This window comes from Pseudophryne corroboree, chromosome 10, assembly GCF_028390025.1.
Source record: "Pseudophryne corroboree isolate aPseCor3 chromosome 10, aPseCor3.hap2, whole genome shotgun sequence".
In the NCBI taxonomy this organism is placed as follows: Eukaryota; Metazoa; Chordata; class Amphibia; order Anura; family Myobatrachidae; genus Pseudophryne; species Pseudophryne corroboree.
In genome coordinates this window covers 323,149,255-323,175,151 of record NC_086453.1, presented here as the reverse complement: position 1 = coordinate 323,175,151, position 25,897 = coordinate 323,149,255, and the positions used below count along the sequence as shown (strand labels likewise).

The window sequence follows — 25,897 nt, the reverse complement described above, 5'->3', positions numbered from 1 at the left end:
CAACATCAGTAAATAAATGATGGGGGTTTAGTTAGTGAATTGGCCAATGCACGGAAGCCTGCATACCGCTCCACGGTACCCCACCTACATGCAAGTCCTACACTATCACAAAGCCTTAAGAATTAAAACCTGGCAACTGTATCACATAATATAACTGCAAATATGCCCACTAAGTTTAATGTATGCCTGCCACATATCTAGTGGCTTTTAAAGGCATACTAGTCACCTGACACAGCCGGTAAATTACTAAGGAGCAGCTGACACAGGTTTAGAACAATTGAGATTACACAGGGGTGCATGAAAAGGCCTGTGACCATGGTTAATAAGAGTTAACCAAAGATTAACCCCATAATATACAAACAAATATAGAAAACCACAGCACTCGCCACCCCAGAAGCGGGGTGCAGTGTCTGCACTCACCACTCATAGGGTGGGGTGCATGCAGCCCATGGCCACCTACCCAAATACATACAAATAGAGAATTCAGCACTCACCATAGCAAGCTCACTTGTCCTCACAACATCAGTAAATAAATGATGGGGGTTTAGTTAGTGAATTGGCCAATGCACGGAAGCCTGCATACCGCTCCACGGTACCCCACCTACATGCAAGTCCTACACTATCACAAAGCCTTAAGAATTAAAACCTGGCAACTGTATCACATAATATAACTGCAAATATGCCCACTAAGTTTAATGTATGCCTGCCACATATCTAGTGGCTTTTAAAGGCATACTAGTCACCTGACACAGCCGGTAAATTACTAAGGAGCAGCTGACACAGGTTTAGAACAATTGAGATTACACAGGGGTGCATGAAAAGGCCTGTGACCATGGTTAATAAGAGTTAACCAAAGATTAACCCCATAATATACAAACAAATATAGAAAACCACAGCACTCGCCACCCCAGAAGCGGGGTGCAGTGTCTGCACTCACCACTCATAGGGTGGGGTGCATGCAGCCCATGGCCACCTACCCAAATACATACAAATAGAGAATTCAGCACTCACCATAGCAAGCTCACTTGTCCTCACAACATCAGTAAATAAATGATGGGGGTTTAGTTAGTGAATTGGCCAATGCACGGAAGCCTGCATACCGCTCCACGGTACCCCACCTACATGCAAGTCCTACACTATCACAAAGCCTTAAGAATTAAAACCTGGCAACTGTATCACATAATATAACTGCAAATATGCCCACTAAGTTTAATGTATGCCTGCCACATATCTAGTGGCTTTTAAAGGCATACTAGTCACCTGACACAGCCGGTAAATTACTAAGGAGCAGCTGACACAGGTTTAGAACAATTGAGATTACACAGGGGTGCATGAAAAGGCCTGTGACCATGGTTAATAAGAGTTAACCAAAGATTAACCCCATAATATACAAACAAATATAGAAAACCACAGCACTCGCCACCCCAGAAGCGGGGTGCAGTGTCTGCACTCACCACTCATAGGGTGGGGTGCATGCAGCCCATGGCCACCTACCCAAATACATACAAATAGAGAATTCAGCACTCACCATAGCAAGCTCACTTGTCCTCACAACATCAGTAAATAAATGATGGGGGTTTAGTTAGTGAATTGGCCAATGCACGGAAGCCTGCATACCGCTCCACGGTACCCCACCTACATGCAAGTCCTACACTATCACAAAGCCTTAAGAATTAAAACCTGGCAACTGTATCACATAATATAACTGCAAATATGCCCACTATATTATATTTATTTATTTATTATATTATGTGATACAGTTGCCAGGTTTTAATTCTTAAGGCTTTGTGATAGTGTAGGACTTGCATGTAGGTGGGGTACCGTGGAGCGGTATGCAGGCTTCCGTGCATTGGCCAATTCACTAACTAAACCCCCATCATTTATTTACTGATGTTGTGAGGACAAGTGAGCTTGCTATGGTGAGTGCTGAATTCTCTATTTGTATGTATTTGGGTAGGTGGCCATGGGCTGCATGCACCCCACCCTATGAGTGGTGAGTGCAGACACTGCACCCCGCTTCTGGGGTGGCGAGTGCTGTGGTTTTCTATATTTGTTTGTATATTATGGGGTTAATCTTTGGTTAACTCTTATTAACCATGGTCACAGGCCTTTTCATGCACCCCTGTGTAATCTCAATTGTTCTAAACCTGTGTCAGCTGCTCCTTAGTAATTTACCGGCTGTGTCAGGTGACTAGTATGCCTTTAAAAGCCACTAGATATGTGGCAGGCATACATTAAACTTAGTGGGCATATTTGCAGTTATATTATGTGATACAGTTGCCAGGTTTTAATTCTTAAGGCTTTGTGATAGTGTAGGACTTGCATGTAGGTGGGGTACCGTGGAGCGGTATGCAGGCTTCCGTGCATTGGCCAATTCACTAACTAAACCCCCATCATTTATTTACTGATGTTGTGAGGACAAGTGAGCTTGCTATGGTGAGTGCTGAATTCTCTATTTGTATGTATTTGGGTAGGTGGCCATGGGCTGCATGCACCCCACCCTATGAGTGGTGAGTGCAGACACTGCACCCCGCTTCTGGGGTGGCGAGTGCTGTGGTTTTCTATATTTGTTTGTATATTATGGGGTTAATCTTTGGTTAACTCTTATTAACCATGGTCACAGGCCTTTTCATGCACCCCTGTGTAATCTCAATTGTTCTAAACCTGTGTCAGCTGCTCCTTAGTAATTTACCGGCTGTGTCAGGTGACTAGTATGCCTTTAAAAGCCACTAGATATGTGGCAGGCATACATTAAACTTAGTGGGCATATTTGCAGTTATATTATGTGATACAGTTGCCAGGTTTTAATTCTTAAGGCTTTGTGATAGTGTAGGACTTGCATGTAGGTGGGGTACCGTGGAGCGGTATGCAGGCTTCCGTGCATTGGCCAATTCACTAACTAAACCCCCATCATTTATTTACTGATGTTGTGAGGACAAGTGAGCTTGCTATGGTGAGTGCTGAATTCTCTATTTGTATGTATTTGGGTAGGTGGCCATGGGCTGCATGCACCCCACCCTATGAGTGGTGAGTGCAGACACTGCACCCCGCTTCTGGGGTGGCGAGTGCTGTGGTTTTCTATATTTGTTTGTATATTATGGGGTTAATCTTTGGTTAACTCTTATTAACCATGGTCACAGGCCTTTTCATGCACCCCTGTGTAATCTCAATTGTTCTAAACCTGTGTCAGCTGCTCCTTAGTAATTTACCGGCTGTGTCAGGTGACTAGTATGCCTTTAAAAGCCACTAGATATGTGGCAGGCATACATTAAACTTAGTGGGCATATTTGCAGTTATATTATGTGATACAGTTGCCAGGTTTTAATTCTTAAGGCTTTGTGATAGTGTAGGACTTGCATGTAGGTGGGGTACCGTGGAGCGGTATGCAGGCTTCCGTGCATTGGCCAATTCACTAACTAAACCCCCATCATTTATTTACTGATGTTGTGAGGACAAGTGAGCTTGCTATGGTGAGTGCTGAATTCTCTATTTGTATGTATTTGGGTAGGTGGCCATGGGCTGCATGCACCCCACCCTATGAGTGGTGAGTGCAGACACTGCACCCCGCTTCTGGGGTGGCGAGTGCTGTGGTTTTCTATATTTGTTTGTATATTATGGGGTTAATCTTTGGTTAACTCTTATTAACCATGGTCACAGGCCTTTTCATGCACCCCTGTGTAATCTCAATTGTTCTAAACCTGTGTCAGCTGCTCCTTAGTAATTTACCGGCTGTGTCAGGTGACTAGTATGCCTTTAAAAGCCACTAGATATGTGGCAGGCATACATTAAACTTAGTGGGCATATTTGCAGTTATATTATGTGATACAGTTGCCAGGTTTTAATTCTTAAGGCTTTGTGATAGTGTAGGACTTGCATGTAGGTGGGGTACCGTGGAGCGGTATGCAGGCTTCCGTGCATTGGCCAATTCACTAACTAAACCCCCATCATTTATTTACTGATGTTGTGAGGACAAGTGAGCTTGCTATGGTGAGTGCTGAATTCTCTATTTGTATGTATTTGGGTAGGTGGCCATGGGCTGCATGCACCCCACCCTATGAGTGGTGAGTGCAGACACTGCACCCCGCTTCTGGGGTGGCGAGTGCTGTGGTTTTCTATATTTGTTTGTATATTATGGGGTTAATCTTTGGTTAACTCTTATTAACCATGGTCACAGGCCTTTTCATGCACCCCTGTGTAATCTCAATTGTTCTAAACCTGTGTCAGCTGCTCCTTAGTAATTTACCGGCTGTGTCAGGTGACTAGTATGCCTTTAAAAGCCACTAGATATGTGGCAGGCATACATTAAACTTAGTGGGCATATTTGCAGTTATATTATGTGATACAGTTGCCAGGTTTTAATTCTTAAGGCTTTGTGATAGTGTAGGACTTGCATGTAGGTGGGGTACCGTGGAGCGGTATGCAGGCTTCCGTGCATTGGCCAATTCACTAACTAAACCCCCATCATTTATTTACTGATGTTGTGAGGACAAGTGAGCTTGCTATGGTGAGTGCTGAATTCTCTATTTGTATGTATTTGGGTAGGTGGCCATGGGCTGCATGCACCCCACCCTATGAGTGGTGAGTGCAGACACTGCACCCCGCTTCTGGGGTGGCGAGTGCTGTGGTTTTCTATATTTGTTTGTATATTATGGGGTTAATCTTTGGTTAACTCTTATTAACCATGGTCACAGGCCTTTTCATGCACCCCTGTGTAATCTCAATTGTTCTAAACCTGTGTCAGCTGCTCCTTAGTAATTTACCGGCTGTGTCAGGTGACTAGTATGCCTTTAAAAGCCACTAGATATGTGGCAGGCATACATTAAACTTAGTGGGCATATTTGCAGTTATATTATGTGATACAGTTGCCAGGTTTTAATTCTTAAGGCTTTGTGATAGTGTAGGACTTGCATGTAGGTGGGGTACCGTGGAGCGGTATGCAGGCTTCCGTGCATTGGCCAATTCACTAACTAAACCCCCATCATTTATTTACTGATGTTGTGAGGACAAGTGAGCTTGCTATGGTGAGTGCTGAATTCTCTATTTGTATGTATTTGGGTAGGTGGCCATGGGCTGCATGCACCCCACCCTATGAGTGGTGAGTGCAGACACTGCACCCCGCTTCTGGGGTGGCGAGTGCTGTGGTTTTCTATATTTGTTTGTATATTATGGGGTTAATCTTTGGTTAACTCTTATTAACCATGGTCACAGGCCTTTTCATGCACCCCTGTGTAATCTCAATTGTTCTAAACCTGTGTCAGCTGCTCCTTAGTAATTTACCGGCTGTGTCAGGTGACTAGTATGCCTTTAAAAGCCACTAGATATGTGGCAGGCATACATTAAACTTAGTGGGCATATTTGCAGTTATATTATGTGATACAGTTGCCAGGTTTTAATTCTTAAGGCTTTGTGATAGTGTAGGACTTGCATGTAGGTGGGGTACCGTGGAGCGGTATGCAGGCTTCCGTGCATTGGCCAATTCACTAACTAAACCCCCATCATTTATTTACTGATGTTGTGAGGACAAGTGAGCTTGCTATGGTGAGTGCTGAATTCTCTATTTGTATGTATTTGGGTAGGTGGCCATGGGCTGCATGCACCCCACCCTATGAGTGGTGAGTGCAGACACTGCACCCCGCTTCTGGGGTGGCGAGTGCTGTGGTTTTCTATATTTGTTTGTATATTATGGGGTTAATCTTTGGTTAACTCTTATTAACCATGGTCACAGGCCTTTTCATGCACCCCTGTGTAATCTCAATTGTTCTAAACCTGTGTCAGCTGCTCCTTAGTAATTTACCGGCTGTGTCAGGTGACTAGTATGCCTTTAAAAGCCACTAGATATGTGGCAGGCATACATTAAACTTAGTGGGCATATTTGCAGTTATATTATGTGATACAGTTGCCAGGTTTTAATTCTTAAGGCTTTGTGATAGTGTAGGACTTGCATGTAGGTGGGGTACCGTGGAGCGGTATGCAGGCTTCCGTGCATTGGCCAATTCACTAACTAAACCCCCATCATTTATTTACTGATGTTGTGAGGACAAGTGAGCTTGCTATGGTGAGTGCTGAATTCTCTATTTGTATGTATTTGGGTAGGTGGCCATGGGCTGCATGCACCCCACCCTATGAGTGGTGAGTGCAGACACTGCACCCCGCTTCTGGGGTGGCGAGTGCTGTGGTTTTCTATATTTGTTTGTATATATATATATATATATATAAATAATACAGCCACACATCCAATCTATTGCAGACAAACACTACAGCTCATAGATCTGCTCAGCCACAATGCTGCTTACCCCTTCACAAAGTACAAGGTAAGCTTCAAATAGTTTGAATTCTGAAGCTTAAAATTATCTACCTATGCAAGGGCAGAAAGCTCAATGAATAAACTGCCTGACTGCAATGCCACAGGCAGTGGGCTTGAATCCCAGGTATGTCAGCATTTTGAAATGTGATAAAGGACGGTGTGACTAAATAACAAAGAAATCTCAAGTTGAGTTAATGAATGATGTATACTGTAGGTATTAACGAAAGAAGGGGTCAGGGTAGGAGACAGAGGTAGTCAGGAGATGCTGGGCTTCAAAAAGGGGGGAAGCTGCAAGTTAAATGAATTAAAACAGATAATTAACAAGTGCCACCAACAGCGCCTCTTACCCTGCAGCGCTATGTGCGGTGCCCCCTCTGCACACACCTAGTTACGGCCCTACGTATCATAAAATAATTGGTATGTGGAAAGATATATTCATTTGTTCAACTCACCAATGTTAGGTGGTAGCTACACACTGGACAATCTTGCACAACTGTCCACCTATGCTTTCGCAGGCAATAAAGACAGGTTCCTTGGTGTCTAGTGGTCACCATTACCAAATACAGTGGTGGGATGGACCAGTAATTTTACTTTGTATAACAGTTACCTCCTCCTCGGTAGTAATCAAATGGGAAGCGTGCCAGAATGTGTTACAAGTTTCAGACATATATTCGAAAGATTAGGTTAAGTTATTTTTAGCAGTGTCAAGTCTGTGTGACCTGGACACAACATTTGGCACACTAAGTGAATCCGATCGAGTTTCCATAGCCTTACCCATATTTCTTCTACCCAAGCGCCTATTTTAATACAATATGTGCGCCAAGGCAGGGTGTGACAGTACATGGCACCTTCAAGCCTTGTTACAGCACTGCCATAAGTAAGACCTTACAGTACCTATTACTCAATCCATCACTCTCTGCAATGAATACATGTGGTAATTGGGGTCATTCTGACCCGATCGCACGCTGCACTTCCTCGCAGCTGTGCGATCGGGTCGGCATTGCGCATGCGCTGCAGCCACACTGCGCAGGCGCATCGTTGCCCGTCACCGGGCAGCAACACCGCGACCGGCCAGCCGCAGGAGCTGCTCTGGCCGGGAGTTACTCCACAGATACAAAAGCATCGCCTCTGTGCAATGCTTTTCTATTTGTGCGGGAGGGGGGGGCGGCACTGACATGCGGGGCGGACTAGCCCTGTGACGGGCGTCCCCCTGCATGTCTGAGTTTACGATCGTAGCTGTGCTAAATTTAGCACAGCTACGATCAACTCGGAATAACCCCCATAGGCGCCGTCTAGTTGATCACACGGGCGGCAAAAAGTTGCTACGTGCGATCAACTCGGAATGACCCCTATTGTGTATATTACGTAAATGCTGTCACACTAATATTGGTGCTGACAAGTCACTGAAAGTTTGCATGTATAATTGTATTTCTACTAGATCTTTAATTGTATATAGAGCAATGTTTAGTTGTCCTTTAATTAATCAATTTGGGGTTAAGACATCTAACATAATACCAACCAGATTTTTCTGTAATGTCGTTGATGATGTTTCCTGTTTGAGATGGTAAATCCCGTGAAATATTTTAATATGGCTTTGGAAACAGACTATACATTGTTAGGTTTTCCAGTCTCGTTCTGGAATTTGTACGAAAATCAAAAGTAATCACATTCCTTCCCCGTATACTCCGTTTGAGCCACTCCAAACAAGCGCAGATTGAAACCTTTCAAAGATGACATTTGATTTTTTTTTTCATAAAGAGTTTAAGCTTTTTCTACACAGACCTATACAATGACCTTCTTGTACAAATTTACCCTCATTGTACGGAATGTGAAGTGTGTTAGTCCTTTTGTAAAATGAGTTTAAGGAATCCCAGATATTGTATAGTGTGTTTCTATGACCGCAAAAATATTAAAGAGTTTGTTTACTAAATGTAGAGTTAGCAATTTGTGAGATACCTGTGGTCGACTTGGGCAATCCATAGGTCTGTACCTGATTTGGACTTTTGTGTAGGGCCCTCTAAGTGCCCCTTAGTTTTTCATGGGAAAAGCTCTGGCAGTGGGGGAGTCCTTTATAATTCTCTACATGGACTTGCTTGTACAATAAGTGTCCAAGAACAAATTAGTTATGTGCACTTGCAAAGTCTGCACTTCCCAAACCATGTGTATACTGTACCGTACCCTCCAACTGTACCTTTTTTATGGTCTGCACCTGACAAAAATGGCTTTGTACCGATTTTTGACTCTCCAAATCTCCATTGAAAGTATAGGATAGGGGGCATCCTAATTTGTACCGGTTTTTATGTGTAAAATGTTGGAGGGTATGCTGTACCTGAATCATCCCTGAAAGTTACCACATACTACAATCAAATTGTTCTATACCCCCGTCAAACAACTGCACAGTTCCACATTACAGTATATGGGTGGCTAAATTGTCTCAAGCCCAGTCGTTCAATGAGAGGTCCAATATAAAATATAACAAAAGCACTAAGGGCCTAATTCAGACGTGATCGCTAGGCTGCTAATTTTGCTGTCCTGCGTTCAGATAGTCACCGCCCAAGGGGAGTGTATATTCGCCCATGCAATTGTGCGATCGCATGTGTACGCCGTGCTACAAATATCCCTCAGTCAGCGGACAGCTGCAATCCGTTCACACCACACTCACCATCAAATGTTTTTACCAGTGTGTGCAGTGTGTGCGCAGCCAAGGCTTACTCCTACAATGCGAAGAGAACAGGCTGATCGGGTCCAGAGCTGACGTCACACACCCTCCCTGAAAACGCTTGGGAATGCCTGCATTTTCCCTGACAGTCCCAGAAAATGGTCAGTTACCACCCACAAATGGCGTTTTTGGTCCAACATTGTTTTGGTCATTTTATACTACTAGAATTTCTATAGGACAGCTTTACGGATTGCCCTAAAAGCTAATTTGTTTCCAGATTCCTTCAAACTGGCACTACTGGTGATGTGTTCCTGAATATCATGTTGTTTTAGATTCTCGATACTGTACCCCTGAGGAAGTCCTTTGGGACGAAACGCGTTGGACTCATTGTCCATTTGATATCTGTATCACAACTTGAGCAATTTACGACAAAGAAAGCTGTCATATCCGACTGGAGTAACCTTCAGTGCCTTTCTGAGAAACCATATGTATACTTGCATATGTGCCTTTCTGTACTAAATTGTGAATACATTTTATCTCTGTATATTACATTGCTTTTATGTTCCACAATATTATCTGTTATATTTTAATTGATATTAAGATGGTATAACTATTTAGAACACTATAATTAGTGCCCTCAGATCAGTGTTTTGTATATGTTTTGTGAGTCTCTGCTAGCGGTAGATTCAGCTAGGTACTGCTCCTTTTCTGCCCTAGCGCAATTGGGTATTTGTTGGCTATGCCACAGGCTGTGTTTGAAAAATGGCAGTTAGGAGCTGATTGGCTGGTACTTTATCTCCATCCACTTTATCTCCATCCATGGCTTAGTAAATATATACCCCTGTGTTTCCTACCACCCAGTGAGCACAAACATACAGCAATTCATTCAACAGGCAATATGTTAAGGATTCTTCTATCCAATTGATATGATTGGGGGTGGGGAGTATTATATGTAGGCAAGTGTCCAAAGGTTGAAATTACAATTTGACACTTAGATCAGCAACATGTATTAAAGCATTTACAGTAGATAAAATCACTTATCTGTGTGGTCTCTTCACTGTATGGCGATGATATTGCAGCAGCTCTTATTAATAAATTCTAAGCTCACTTTTGTACAGTATCTTATCATTTTTTTCACATATTAGCACGACTACCTGCCAATGTGTGTAGTGAGCCTAGCAGTGCATGAGGGTTCGGTGTGATATACCGCCGCACGGGATGCCGAATAGTATACTGACATCGGAATCCCGAGCGGTGGAATGCCGGCAGGGGGGTGAGCGCCAAGAAGCCTCTTGCGGGTTCTCTTCTATGGGTGTCGTGGACACCCATAGAGGGGGAATCGCCTTCCTCTCCGGTATAGCGGCGGCGGTATGGTGCTACCATCGGGATCCCGGCATCGGTATTGTGACAGGCGGGATCCCAAAGAGCGGTGCATACTATGCATGACTGCGCACATCCTCGTGCATGATTTATGGCAGGAATGAAAGAAACTTCCGGATTCAGAAGTGGTCCAAAATAATGTAGTGACGAGCAAGGTAGATTCGGATATCTGTTATTATGCAGGAATAGTCTTTTTTTCCTCTCATTTGTAAATAGCTACATCACCACTTACGAACATTTGTAATATTTGCACAGTTGAAGCAGACTGATGAGTGAGGAGAGGAAACGCGTTGGGTTGCTTGTATGGAAAACCTTGTCTTGGATGAATTAAACGTCCAAATTACCAGATAAACTGATTTTTAGGTACAGTACACATATTACTTATCTGCGTTTGACCTGAATAAAAATTGTGTAAAAACACCACAGTATATGGTAAATTTGTTGTTACTCCATATATATATGCCTGAGGAGATCTGAGGGGATAACAAATAAATGGTGATACACAGAATGGTAGTTGCTCAAATCAATTTATTAGTCAATCACAGGTACATGTAATAAGGGAGGGGTTAATCTAAACAAAACTAAAGAAAAACATTCCCAAAGCACACCATAATAGACACACATCCTACATGATAAAAGAAATGCAGAGATATCAGGTACAGACATATTGCAGACATATGACAATCCCCCAGCCATGGCAAGGCGCCTCTGCTCTGGTGGTCTTATGCAGTAGCGGATCTTGCCACGGGCAAGCAGGACTTTTGCCCGGGGCGCCGCCTCCCGGAGGGCGCAGGGCGCCATCCGGAGGGCGCCGCACCAGGGCAAGATCCGCTGCTGCTGTGTCCCCCGCTGCCCGCTGTAAAGGGAAACTAGACGCGTACGCGTCTAGTTTCCCTTCGTGGAGAGGTCCTTTACTGTGCGGTGCGCGATGACGTCATCGCGCACCGCACAGCAAAGATCCTCTCCACAAAGTGAACTAGACGCTACGCGTCTAGATTCCCTTCGCGGAGAGGACCTTTGCTGTGCGGTGCGCGCGTCTAGTTCCCTTCGTGGAGAGGACCTTTGCTGTGCGGTGCGCGATGACATCGCGCACCGCACATTTCAGCGCAACAGTAGTCTGTACAGGGGGCGTAAATGACCACGCCCCCTGTACGAAGCCACACCCCTATTGACGCCCGGGGCGCACAGAGCCCCAGGACCGACCCTGGTCTTATGCTACAAGATAATAGCACCTACAGTACTTTGGGTCATACATTTATGTATTTCTGAATTGAGAGCCTCCAATATGGCACTACAAGGTGGCATACCCACCAACTTCTGATCCCATCCATGCCTCTGAGAACAGTGATGGTATTGAATGCTAGCACTCCTACGCTGAATGGATGAGGAGGAGGATGGTGATGATACAAGAGCTGCTGTTGAAGGCGATACACCTATGCAGTGAGCTGTCATGATCATGTATTCAGTTGTGTAACTAGTACTGCTTGTTCACTTTCAGTTAGGTGGATAGTTGGTACAATGGCATTTTTCCAGTTTTTAATAAACCACTTGAATGCATTTTTGATGAAGCACTTGAATGCATTTTTGATGAAGCACTTGAATGAATTTTTGTAGGCCTAAGGGAGGAATTCAATTGCCGGCGAATGGGGCAAATTGATATTGCTGCGGCATTTAAAAGCCTGCAATGGCAGACCAATTCATCCCCTTCGCCCAACTGATTTGCACCCCTGTTTGCCAAAAAGTGCTCACACCCTATGGGGTTAGAACACTTTGATAGAGATCCCACCACCGCAAGTGTCACAAGAATTCAGCAGACGAGATACTTGCCAGCAATTGAATTTCTCCCTTAGTGCACTTCACCAAACAGCACCCTGTGATTTTGTGGCCTTCTATAAGAAATCGTAAACAGTATCCTTCACATTTAAACCCTCAGTTATTTAGATCAGGAAATAATGTGCTTTCTTAGGCATAGCTACTGCATATGGAGTACAACAGCAGCCGTAAATATATTTAATGTATGGTGGTGGAAGACATGCAGAAGCAGGCAGACACTGTCTGCCTACGTCTGTGACCTCACAAGTTGGACACAAGTGGGCTAGTCTGAGAAAATCGTTGGTTAGGTGGCTTGGAGGCGGAGCACTGTTTTAGTTGAGCAGACAAGTTGGATGGTTGGAGGACTGGATGAAAGTTGGTCTGATGTATGGTCAGCTTACGACACATACACAGTTTTTAAACATAGACTATTTTCGCGAATATTAGCATTGTGAATCAAGACCAGCTTTTTTATTGCATTTTTTTTTTTTTTTTACTTTTTTGTAACTTTCAGGTATTAACTTTTTTTTCTTTCACTCTGACCCATTCTTTCCAAAACACCCTCAGTGTTTTGTTTTTGTTTCGGCAAAACCACCCTCAAGTGTTTTACTTTGGATTTGGATTTCTTGAAAATTGATAAAAACAGCTAAACTCATGTCATATGGACCCAGGGGCGTCTCTAGAGAAGAGGGGACCCGTGTGCAGACTCCGTGTGTGGCCCCCCTCCTCTCCCATAGCCGTTGCGCTGCTGCTAGCGCTCTGTGCGCTGTAGACTCTGGCACAGTGTCTACAGCGCATGCGCAGGACTCCGAAAAATGGCAGCCGCACCATTTTTTTGGAGTCCTGCACATGCGCTGTAGACTCTGGCACTGTGCCAGAGTCTCTAGTGGTCAGTGCACTAGCAGTGGCGCGATGGCTATGGGAGAGGAGGGGGCCACACACAGTCAGCAATGGACTCCGGAAAGGTAAGTATAGGAGAAATGGGTGCAGTGTGTGCGGTGTGGCCCCCCCCCACACCGTGTGGCGAGTGCAGCGAGCCCGCAAGGGGCTCATTTGCGCTCGCCGCGCTGTTGGTATGCCGGCGGTCGGGCTCCCGGCGCCGGTATGCTGGTCGCTAGGAGCCCGGCCGCCGGCATACCATACTACACACCTCTGGACAGTACAGAGTACTGTAAATATCCAAGTGAACAGCAGGACAGAAAACTCAGACTAATTATTACAACTACAAAGGAGTGTGAGAGGGAAATCCCCAAACAGGCTGAACAGCCCAATGAACACAGGTCCGAAAACCAGTAAAGCTCTAAACTCAGCTGTAGCAATTAAGCACGATGACTCCTGGTTTGCACACCTGATTGGTTGCCAGGAGACCAATTGAAGCCACTAGAGCTAACTTCAAAAGAAGGCAAGGGGGAATATTTCTTTACAATAGTAATGGTGGTTTCTCCCAAATAGCATGTTTACAACATTTCCATACTCTCTCAGAATGTCTGGGATACTGCTGAATCTCGGTTCACATAACCGCATGTTTGGAAAAGTGGGCAAATCTCCTGGAACTTCCCCGCTGCCGCCCACTTCCCGAGTGATGTGGGCAGTCTGAGTGGTTTAATAAAGCGATTTACGTAAAATCGTAGAGTCCTGAGGCTTCAACTCTGAACTGAGTAGAGCAGTGAGTGATAGCGAGCCTCCCAACTGCCCCCCCCCCCTCCCTCCTCCCCACCGCGGGACAGACCCCAAAAAACGGGACTGTCCCACAAAAATCGGGACAGTTGGGAGGTATGCATTATACATATGTTACCTTATACGGCACAGGACTAAGGTGTATTCTCTACAGTGCATTCCTGTTATTTAATCTGGTATATTATTATGCATGCACTAGCAGTATTTGCTATCAGGCCCGGCGACAGGGGGGGTCAAAGGGGACACCCGTCCCGGGCCCCGTCATTGTGAGGGGCCCCAAGGTCCAGCGGTGGCAGCATATCATAATAAATGTACATAATTCTATAACTCGCAGCACCGCACCAGCCGCGTGCGGCCCGCTGTGTGGTTGAGTTGTTGTTTTTTGCGGCAGCACCCCCCCCATCTCCCCAAGCCGTGTGGTCACCCCCTCAGTGCACAGCCCCAGCCAGGTCAGCTGTCAGCCTGAGCCAGCCAGTCCCCGGCCGTGCTGTATGCTGTGCAGTGCACTGACGTTGCACCAGTCACACACAATGACGCCCGTCCGGACCGCCCCTCCTCTTCGAGTCCTCACCGCACGCCTCCCTGTCTCTGCTGTGTGAGCTGTAAGGAGCCGGAGCGCCAAGCAGGAGTGGCCCAGGACAGTACTGCAGGATTCTGAGCCTGGTCAATTAGCGGCGCCGGCGGCTGTGTGTTGCTGCTGGTAAGGCTCTCCAACTCCAGAATGTTTAGGGATTTGGGTTTGGTTTGGGGCTTTGGGATTGGTTTGGGTTGGGCTGCGGGCAGGCAGGCACATTATGCATGCAGCATTCTGCACATATAGATGCATCTGCATGCATGCATGTCAGATGAGATCAGAGCAGAATGTCTGTGTGGTGGTGACTGGTCTTTCAGGCTCATCTGCTGCTCAGCACAGACAGTACAAAATGCCTGGCCATTGTGTGTCTGGGAATCTTAATTTTGGAAAGAGATGATCCCAATATATCAGTATTGTATTAGGCAGGCGGGGTTGGGATTGGGTGACCGGCGGTCGGGATCCCGGTGGTCAGCATACTGACACCGGGATACCCACAAGTGGGAATATGGCTGGGCCCCCTGCCGGCATTCTGGCGTCCGGGATCCCAGCGTCGGTATGCTGACCACCAGGATCCCGGCTGCCGGGATCATAACTACATCCCAGGGAGGTGCATGTGACGGTCGTGGGGAAGAACATAGTGCAGACAATGTTTGTAGGGCCGGGTGGGGGGGCCCGCAGAGATATTACTGTTTCGGGCCCCAAGATTTCTGTTGCCGGCCCTGTTTGCTATATATATTTATCAGGTGTGAATCATCAAATCGACAGTGTCTAGGTCGGCAATGTTTAGGTCGACCACTATAGGTCGACAGGGTTTCTAGGTCGACATGTGCTAGGTCGACAGGTCAAAAGGTCGACATGTTTTTTGTGTGTGTCGTTTTCTGCATACAGTGACGTGGATCAATAAGTATGAAAAAGTTAAAAAAAGAAAGAAAATTGTGAAAAACTCATGTCGACCTTTTGACCTAGCACATGTCAATCTAGAAACCATGTCGACCTTCCAGCCCTGTCGACCAAGTGACTGTCGACCTATAGTGGTCGACCTAGGCAGTGTCGATCTTCAGACCGGATCCCATATTTATCAAGGGGCCCAGTCCATGCTCTCTATAATCGTTAGCCAAACCTCTGTGGTGGCTGCCCACACCTCCTCTGGAGACTGGCCACACCCCTAAACATGGGCCCCTACCACTGCATTCCCACAGTGGGCCCCCCACATGACCCAGTCCGACACTGGCCACAGTTATTTGGTTTGCATATTGTAAACAGTAATCCGCATAGTTTGTTCAGACCTCTAGCACAGCTGCTAATCTTATCTACGTTGCATCACCAAGCAGGAACACAGGAAGTACAAGGTTTCACAGGTCACTTCAGGAACAACAACTATCTTTAAAGCTGAAGGATGTATGAAGGACTAGCCATGTTGGTGACTGTAGTAGCCGTTTTCCTCTTGTGTTGTGTTTTGCTGTTAGCAGGCGTCACTTACTATGAAAGCTCAAAAGCGGAGATTCCACCTGGGATTGCCAATCCTAAACTTCTGTGGAGAATTCATGCAATGACAATTGCTTTTTCCAATTTGGTGAGTACATTTTCTAATCCAGTGTTATATAAAGCAGTTGAGCTATTTAGTGTTATTGTTTTAAAAAATAAATAAATATTGTTTTCTAAAGGTGTGTACACACGGTAAGATATTTTCTTCCGATTCTGACTATATAGTCAGAATCGGAAGAAAAGATAGTGCAGATCGCAAGGTGACAGTCACCTTGCGATCCCGATCCGATGCCGATGCGCGGCCCCGCGCGGTCGGCATCGGCAGAAAAAATAGGCTGTGCAGGCAAGTCAATCCTGGCTATCTCTATAGAAGAGATAGTCAGGATTGACATCGCACATAGCCAGCATCGCAAGCACACTCATTATGTGCTTGCGATACTGGCTAAGTGCCGACCCGGCGTCCTGTCGCACGGTGAGAATCGGATAAGTCCGAATCTCACCGTGTGTATGCACCCTAACACTCTCTGGGAAATTTGTCAAATTTGAAGTTTTTCTGATTTTTTTTTGTGCTGTGGGATTTAAAGTGGCGATATTTTTAAAGGCAAATCAAGCAGTCACTGCCTTGAGTCACATGTCAAAGTCGTAGAAGTGATTAATCACTGTTCATTACATTTCTCCTACTGTGTTACAGATGGGATCAGTAGGTTTTACCAACAATCGGCATTCCGATCGTCAGTATGCCAGCAGTGGGAAGCGCGCAAAGAGTCCCCTTGCGGGCTCGCTGCAGTCGTCACGCTGCAGGCTCGCTGCGCTTGCCACAGGTGCTATCCCCACTCTATGGGAGTCGTGGACACCCACGAGTGGGAATAGCCCCTGTTAGCCAGGATTCCGGCTGTCGGCATTATCAGCAGTCGGGATCCTTGCGTCGGTATCCTGACCGCCAGGATGCCGACTGCTGGTTACTCAACAGCATCCCGTTACATACCTCAGCATAATTACTATATATATGTGGAGACAGACTAGCATTATATCTCTCTGGCAAACATTTGTCGCACAAGTCACTGTATATATAGTGTATTCAAATTCTTGTGGGACTTTGGGGGACGTGGCTTCATATAAGGGGCGGTGCAGGAGTGTGACACGGTAAAGGGGATTGTGCAGGGGGCATGTCTGTGGGATCACGTCATCATAGTCACGTCACCTGCTATGCAAGATTCCCGGCATTGCGAAGTGTGGGGAGGGGCTACATTGAGGCGATTCAGCGTGAATAGTGTTATCTGCTCCCCGAACCGCCCACTTTTTCAGAGGCTGGAGGGGGGTGTGGGAGTTGCAGGTGGTGGAGGGAGACTTGCCTACTCTTCTAGGGGGCCGGGAGCACCACCTGATTTTCGGGAAACCACCCAGCTGTTTTGGGATGGTAGAAAAGTATGAGTTAATGTAAAAAGTCAGAGCTTGTTCACTTGGATCCATTTTTTGCCCTATTTAAACAATACAAAAGCATACAAAACACATTAAAAATAGTCATGCACCCCCTCTCAAATTACATCTGTTTTCCCATATTTAGTATTGTTCCCACACCCCACCAAGCTGCACAACTGTGAAGTACAAACCCTGCATTTAAACAGTTGTATCTGCACATTTTGCACCAACCCTGGAATACTCCCCTTCACTCATAACATACACCGAACAAGTACTGGATTCTTCATCACTCAGATTACCCCATCCCAAAACTTTGTTCAGGTTATAGATGAGCTGAGTTGGCTATCCATTAAATACCATAAGTGCCTCAGGGGCAACAAGAAGAGACAGGTGGTAGCGGGACTGCCAAGGAGGCTCAACCTCTATACTCTATATGGTGTAACCATGCTGCCTTCAAGGCTCCACATCAATGCAGCTTCTACAGAGGTGGCCCTGTATTTTCAACATTGCAAGGCCACCAGACCCCCATATGCAGAGCCGGGTCTAACCAATATGATGACCTAGGCAAGATTTTGGCTGGTGCCCCCCCACCGCTCATTTTGGTGCTCCTATCCCCTATATTTTAATTAGGAACAGTGCACACATTTGGCGCACAGCTCAAAAAGGAGCGTGTTCTTGCTGGGAAGGGGCATAGCCAGACAATAGTACCCCCAATTCAAATTACGCCACACAGTAGTGCAACTTTATTCACATTTTATCATGCAATAGTGTCCCTTATTCACGTTACATCACACAGTAGTACCACTTTACCTCATATACGTTATTTCTCACAGTAGTGCCTTTTATTCACATTACATCACACTGAATTGCTCCTTATTCATATTACACTACACCATATTGCTCTTTATTCACATTAGACCACACAGTTGTGCCATTTCTATACGTTACACCACACAGTACAGCACCTTATACACATAATGCCACACATTAGTAATGCATTTATAAACATAATACCACACAGTAATGCCCCTTACACATATGACACACACTGTTAATGTCCTTATAAACATAATGCCTCTTGTACATTATCCCAAGCTTTATTAATGCCCTTATACACATAATGCCCCTTACACATATGCCGAACACTACTGCACAACAAACCCACCCGCACACAGCACTGACATGGCGCTAACACTGTCACCTCTGCTTGGATACAGATGCCTGGCGTGAGTCAGCTGTCAGCTCTGCTAGGGTCGGGTGCCTTTTTTTGACAAAAATGCGTCTTATTTGCATTACTATGTGGCTAGGATGTACAAGCAGCTTCTGCTGATTAAAATGATATGCAACATGCCTATATACTGTGTGCGACTGTGGCTGTATCTGCATACGAAATGGTACGTTACAGTGATTTCCAGGAATACACTGTAATGTAGCAATTCCCATGGAGATACAGTCGCAGTCACACGCAGAATATAGGCATGCCACATATCATTTTAATCAGCAGAAGTTGCTTGTGACCCAAGGCATGTCAAATGCCCTAGGCAGTTGCCTAGTTTGCCTATGCCTAGGGCCGGCTCTGCCCATATGTACCAGGGCTGAGATCACTTATGGTAGCTCTGGTTTGCCTTGCCTTCTTCTCTTTTCTTTGGTTCAACGGAGGGTCACTTGTATAGAGCAAACCAATGAGGGACAAGCACAATTTTAAGTGAAAAAGGAAAACTGCCAAATTAGTTAAGGGCTGGTCCAAATGTGTTTTTAACTTTTGCATATCTGCCAATTTATTATGAATCAAAAGTCTAGAAAATGTTGTGCAAACATGCTCCAAGAATCAGCGCACATGCGGAAAAACAAATGTTTTGTACAGTCATAAATAATGTGCAAGTCCGTGTAATAAGACCTAAGTAACAGTGCTGAGATAACTTTAGTGTTTCTGCTTTCTGCCCACCTTGCCTTTTGATCACAGAGACAAGCATACAAAGAACATAAAAACATAAAAAAGGAAAAAAGCAAAACAATGACATTATTATGGATTTCCCTTTTTATGTCCTGTGATATGCTTTGCTGTTTGAGCTTTTTGTACTGAATAATTATTATGATGATTATTATTATAATTATTATTATTATTACTACAACAGCAGCATATTTAGGCATAATATAACAGCTATGGTTTGTGCATTTCACTGTTGGTAACTGAAGAGGTTTTTTTCTTTTCTTGTATGTTAATAAATAGGGGAAGACATGTCAGAAGCTTGGAATATGCAGTGAGATTGGCTTTTTACATAAGTTAATGAGATTTTCTAAGACTGAGGAGGATCCAGAGCTCTTCATGAAAAACTTGCAATTTGAAGGGGTGCCTGTGAGAGTCTACCAGCCCAGATCACCCTCGGTTGGTGACAGGAAAGGAGTTATGTTCTTTCATGGAGGAGGATTCGTATTTGGAAGCATTGGTAAAGAAGTCAATGATTGTGGCTGGCCAATTGTTTCATACTGTGTGGGCTGCAGTTATGTCACCTGAATTAGTATTCATGAAGTTGCAGCTAATCGCTAAGTATTCTGACATGATGTAGGGTCCTATTTAGTAAAAATGCATTAGAATATTGAAAAGTATCTACATTTTTTGCAATGTGGAATTTGCCATATTTATATATAAAAAATACCTGCTGGGATGGATCCGGTATGAAATAGCGGCAGACGGGATGCCGGCTGTCAGTATAGCGACAGCGGCATCCAGTCTTCCGGAATCCCGGCAGCGCTCACCACGCTTAGGGGCCCGCCTAGCTCGCCATAGGTTCTATTCCCACTCGGTTGGTGGTGTGGACCCACCAACTGAGTGGGAATTATGTCGGTATTCTGGCTGCCGGTATAATGGGCCTAATTCAGACTTGATCGTAGCAGCAAATTTGTTAGCAGATGGACAAAACCATGTGCACTACAGGGGGGGGGGGGGGCAGATATAACGTGCAGAGAGAGTTAGATTTAGGTGGGTATATTGTTTCTATGCAGGGTAAATACTGGCTGCTTTATTTCTACACTGCAATTTAGATTTCAGTTTGAACACCCCCCACCCAAATCTAACGCTCTCTGCACATGGTATATCTGCCTCCCCTGCAGTGCACATGGTTTTGCCCATCTGCTAACAAATTTGCTGCTACGATCAGGTCTGAATTAAGCCCAATTTTGGCTGTCTGTATCCTGAACACCGGGATCCTGACAGCCGGTATTTTAACTGCGCCCCGCTGGGCCAAACCAAGCATAAAGGGCCATTCCTGGCGAAAAGAAAATTGGCCTCCGCTGGGCTCTTTTTGTAAACTTTAAAAATCTGAAAGATGGCAATATGTACTAGTAGCCTGGTGCATAAGCGCCTGCCCTCACTAGCGCAGAACGGGACAAACTGTGGGAGAAAGCAAGAAGAGAAAATCTCTTCCCTGCTTTTCCTCAGTACAAGTAGGCAGCACACCATGGCAGAGATGACCTCTATTGCCACGTATGGAGCCTGCGGGAATCTGACAGAGGCAAAGAAAAGGGTAAATCTTTCTCCACCTAAAATGTTGGAGAAAAGCTGTTTTTATGTTTACTAAATAAACCCTTTAGTGATAAGGCACTCTCCCTGGTTTTATGTGGGGAGGAGATCTGCACAACTGGTCTTTGCTCAGTTTGGTATTTGTGCAAGATAGATATAATGACCTTTAGCAAAATTCGGTATATACTATAGAACAGTTATTGCTGTGACTGTATACTGGTACGGGATTTATATAAGAACAACTAGTACAATACACACATTGCACACACCCTTGACTTGATCTTTGGACCTCCCCTCCAGGATTTCTCTGAGTTAATGCAACTGTATTCACTGAATGTTCTTCTGGTCATGCAAGTTATTCAGGACAGTCATCACCACTTTAGTATAACCACTTGTCAATCAACTAAGCTGCTCCACCTGCCTTGGCTCCACCCAGGGGCTGGCTGGTAAAATTTAGCCTGGAGGGCATGAACAATGCACTGGCCCATGAGTGGCATCAGGGCTAGGAGAAGAAGGAGTTTAACGGCAGCCAAGAACCACTTGACCCATCTAGTCTCCACGTATATACGCACACACTAGGGTTCATTTTTTTGTTAGGAGCCAGTTAACCCACCAGTATATTTTTGGAGTGTGGGAGGAAACCGGAGTACCACCACACAAAAGGAGGGAGAATATATAAACTCCACACAGTTAGGACCATGGTGGGAATCAAACCCATGACCTCAGTGCTGTGAGGCAGTAATGCTAACCGCTACGCCATCCGTACTGCCATTCCATGCAGCTTATTTCCATAGTCCTTTGTCATCATAGCCATGGGCAAAAGCTGAGGCTGTGTGATACCGAATGGTGGTGAGTATAGTTCCATAGACCATTATAAAGCCACAAGAATAGTGACTCTAGCTAGCAATTGATACATGCAGTTGCCTTTTCAGGTGTCATTCTAAAATGGCAAGCCAGCCACACTTCCACAGGATGACGCAGACCCTGAGCTTGACACGCCTTCAAAACAGGGGTGACGTGCCCCCATTTTGTAGAATTGTCCCAGTCACCGACCTGCACAGCCCCCCAAATGCCACAGCATACCAAACATGCTGCAGTTAAGGGGGGACTGTGAGCGCTCACGCAGGTCCCATTCCACCTGTCCATGCATGAATTATGACATCATAGCAATATGACACTAAATATGCCTTCTTCCCTTAGTGTCCACCACTCAACTTTGCATTACTTGTGTTATTACAGAATGTAATCATCTAAGTGTCTTAACATGTGCTGGAAAACTGAAAACCATTTCCAGTGTTTTTCTGAATGTGTTCATTTATTATTATAGATAGTCATGACAAGCATTGCCGATACATAGCAAAGACTTCTGGAGCTGTAGTTGTCTCAGTTGGGTATGTAAAGTTTATTTTTCACAAATATTTACTTTTGCTTCAGCTAAATTAATGAAGATAAGACTGATATGTATTACTATCCTCTGTGATTGCTCTTCTGGGGCCTATGGAGGAACCAGGGATACAAAACAGTTCATGAAGTCCAGAGTCCTACGCGTTTTGTCTATGTAATTTACAGACTCTCAGGGGTCACAATCTATCCCACATATGAAAAGCCTGGAAAAAGGACAGAGCACATCAACCCCACATTCACTTACCTTTAAAGTACAGCAACAGACAAATTTGTGGTCCCATTGCGCCTGAGTATAACACAAACAAAAAAATTATATCTGAAATATGGGGAAGGGACCCCAACATAATAGTACCGGCTAGTGAGTAACACCGACCTATATAGAGGGAAACACAGCAGATATACAATACAACTGATTACAGTAATTCCATTCATACAAATCTATGTTGACATTTGAACTATTTCAGTTATGTTATGTACAATGGGGAAGCCATGCGATTGGATAACCACGACAACCACGATAACCACGACATAACGTGCCACTATCCTTATAACATTTAAAAGGATCTTCACAATTTTTTAAAATTCATATTTTTATATACTAGTACTTTAGCACCCATCTAGGCCCACTATTCTTACCTTTTGGTGGGTTCTCCACTCAGCCATCATGTCTCCGTTGGTAGTGGGAGCTGTTGGGGAAAGGTGTGAGCCCCGGCTGCCATTACATATGTTGGAGATATGACAGCTGCCCTCAATTATTATAGGCCAACCTTCCAATGAAGAGATCCTTGTAAGTGCTAGAAGTTGCAAAATATATATTTTATTTGTGGGTTTTTTCATGTTATTGTTAAGGGAAACAGGTGCAGGAGTATGAAAATAAGCATTTTTTTTTAGAAATGTTCCCCTTTTTGCCCTATAATAATAACTGAAAATAATGTTTATTATGCATCATCGTAGTAGGCTACAGTAGTTACTGCTATGCCCAATAGTAGTGCCTTACTGTAGTTCACAATGACACATCGTAGTGCTGCCGGAATACATTATGCTACACAGACCCCCAATTCATATTATGCCACAGTGTCCCCAGTACATGTTATATCACGTTGACATGTCCTCAATTCATAATGGCACATTGTAGTGACTACAGTTCATATTACAGTATGCCCTACTTTAGTGGCGCTATTACATATTATGCTACATTGTATTGTAGTGGCCACAGTCAGCCAGGGATTGTGCCATTGGTACAGTGGGTAATTTCCTGCTGGGCCCATCCCATTCTCCCCTTTTTGTGCCAGCTGGGGTCAGCTGACACTGAATTCTGGCTTTTGCCGCCACTACCCTTCGGAGGAGTTCAGTCCCCTTGTCTAGTAGAAGTCCACAGGTACTGGGGAAAAAACGCAGCTTCACAAAATCTGGTGGTAAACTGATCAATCAGCGTGTCACCATTAATTCTTATGGAGAGTGTACTTAGTCAGAAATTGCCACGCATTGTTAAGAAAATTGTTACTACCTGCTTAGAAAACATGTACAGGAGATTATTTTGGTAATTGTCACAGGTGCAGTATGTTTATATATTGTATATAAACTCTGCAGAGGATTAAGGTCCCCTTGATAGTTGCAATCTTAAATGTTTTGATCAAATTACTGTAAGAAAAAAAATCCCTTTTTGCTAAATACTGTACATTACACACAGATTTGCAGTACTGCACTATATATTATATTATTATTTCAGCGCCGTGTAGAGTATATCGGGAAAATGAATAAATAAAAAATTAATTATAATATTCATAATAATCTCAAAGATGAAGAGTACATTATTTTGTTGTATATTTACACAGTATACAATAAATGGTCGCACTACTTTGGGTAAGGAAACAAAAAGGCAGTATACAGTATTAAAATGTACAGTACTTTGACTACATTGGCTATTTGACACATGCGCAGTGCAGTTTAGGAAAAGCGACATCTGGTGGACAGAATGTAGAATTACATCCCCTGGCATCTCAGTACAGTATATTATGCTGTGACTGAATATGACATGATGTGACCGAATGCGGTATGATGTGACCAGGCACATGCGTAAAAGATGCAGCTTCTCTGGCGCACTTCATAGCATATGGTTGCTAGATACATGAGGACACATCTGTACCAAAAATATATACACAAATATATGCCAAAAGCTCGGGCAGCAAAAGGGCTACATAAATGTGATAACTATGGAAACGTTTATTTTAGGTACCGCCTGGCGCCAGAACACAGGTATCCGGCAGCATTTGATGATTGCCTCAGCGCCACAACTCACTTTTTGAAGACGGCACATGAACATGGAGTGGACTCTTCCTCCATTATAATATGTGGAGATAGCGCAGGGGGTAATCTGACGGCTGCCGTTTGCCAAGCCTTGGTGAGCAGGACAGATCTTCCAAAGCCTCTGGCCCAGGTGCTGATATACCCAGCAGTCCAGATGGTTGACTACAATTTACCCTCATACCAACAAAACAGCATGGTCCCTCTATTACTGCGAGAGCGTACTGTATTTTACAAACTGCACTATCTAGGTTGTTTTTGCGATGATCTATGTAAAGAAGTTCTGCTTGGCAGTCATGTTCCTCCTGAAATGAGAAGGAAACTCAGCAAATGGCTGAGCATTGATAACATTCCTAAGGAGTTTACGGCCAAAGGCTACAAAACCCACAATATGGCCGCCTTTAAAAACAATGTCTATGAAAAAGTCAAACGAGTTTTTGAACCTCACTTCTCTCCGCTGCTGGCTGAGGAATCTGTGATTCGTCTTCTACCAAAAGCGTACATCTTAACATGCGAGTTTGATGTTCTGCGTGATGATGGATTACTCTATAAGAGACGCCTGGAAGATAATGGAATCCCGGTCACTTGGTACCATGTTAAAGATGGATTCCATGGAGTCGTGAGCTTCTTTGATGGACCTAACTGTTCTTCTGGAAAGCTGGCTCTAGATAATGTTATTACTTTTATAAAAAATCTCTGAGTAATTATGTTATATTTTATTCTTGTGACTGAGTATGCATTCCACTGCCCAAAGCTACTGTGGTAGGAGTCTTGTTCCTTTTTACATTTCTTGATTACGTGCTGGTTGTGTCTCGTTTCATACAAGGATACACAACCAGCATTGACTCTAGAGATTGGGTGCAGGCACATTCAAGAATATAATAAAAGTCATCCTTAAAGAGGGAGGACTGGGCTGTTAAGAGATTTAGCTCACATAAGGGGTTGCCCTACTCTTCGATGTGAATGGCACATGGTCAGTTGCAATACTATCCTGGCACAAACTCTTGAGAACTCTTCAGAAGGGTACGTCAATCTGCTGCTTAGTTCCCCCGTTACAGACATTTTTGATGGAAGAACGACTTGTGTTTAAAACCACTCACATTGTTGACACAAAGGGGAGAATCCGGTGTAGCACCAGTCGGGTGGATAGCTCCCAAGGTGCAATGGTTCCAGGCCGTGGGACCCTACAGTTCTGCTGTAGAGTGGAGAAGCTGGTAGCTAAAAGATTAATTTGTGGATAGAAGCATCCTTTTATTCCACACTGTCTCACCATAAATTCAGGATGTAAAAAAGACAAATCATTATGTTTTAGTGGATTTATTTAATCTTCTTCAATAACCCATAATATAGAAAATCTAA

The 25,897-nt window shown here is 44.5% G+C and overlaps 1 protein-coding gene across 5 annotated transcripts in view; it reads left to right on the top strand.

The window, feature by feature from the left end:
* Positions 1-25,897, top strand: part of LOC134966638 (arylacetamide deacetylase-like 4) — a 185,860-nt gene that overhangs the window by 47,095 nt on the left and 112,868 nt on the right. The window contains exons 2-5 of one of the 5 annotated variants that reach the window (XM_063943532.1): positions 15,876-15,979; positions 19,541-19,757; positions 22,158-22,221; positions 24,467-25,211. In XM_063943532.1, the coding sequence (XP_063799602.1) occupies positions 15,956-15,979; positions 19,541-19,757; positions 22,158-22,221; positions 24,467-25,211 (1,050 nt within the window). In that variant the 5' untranslated portion in view covers positions 15,876-15,955. Of the gene's footprint in view, positions 1-15,605; positions 15,980-19,540; positions 19,758-22,157; positions 22,222-24,466; positions 25,212-25,897 lie in introns of those variants that run through there. The other 4 variants (XM_063943533.1, XM_063943534.1, XM_063943531.1 and 1 more) reach the window with 4 other exon arrangements.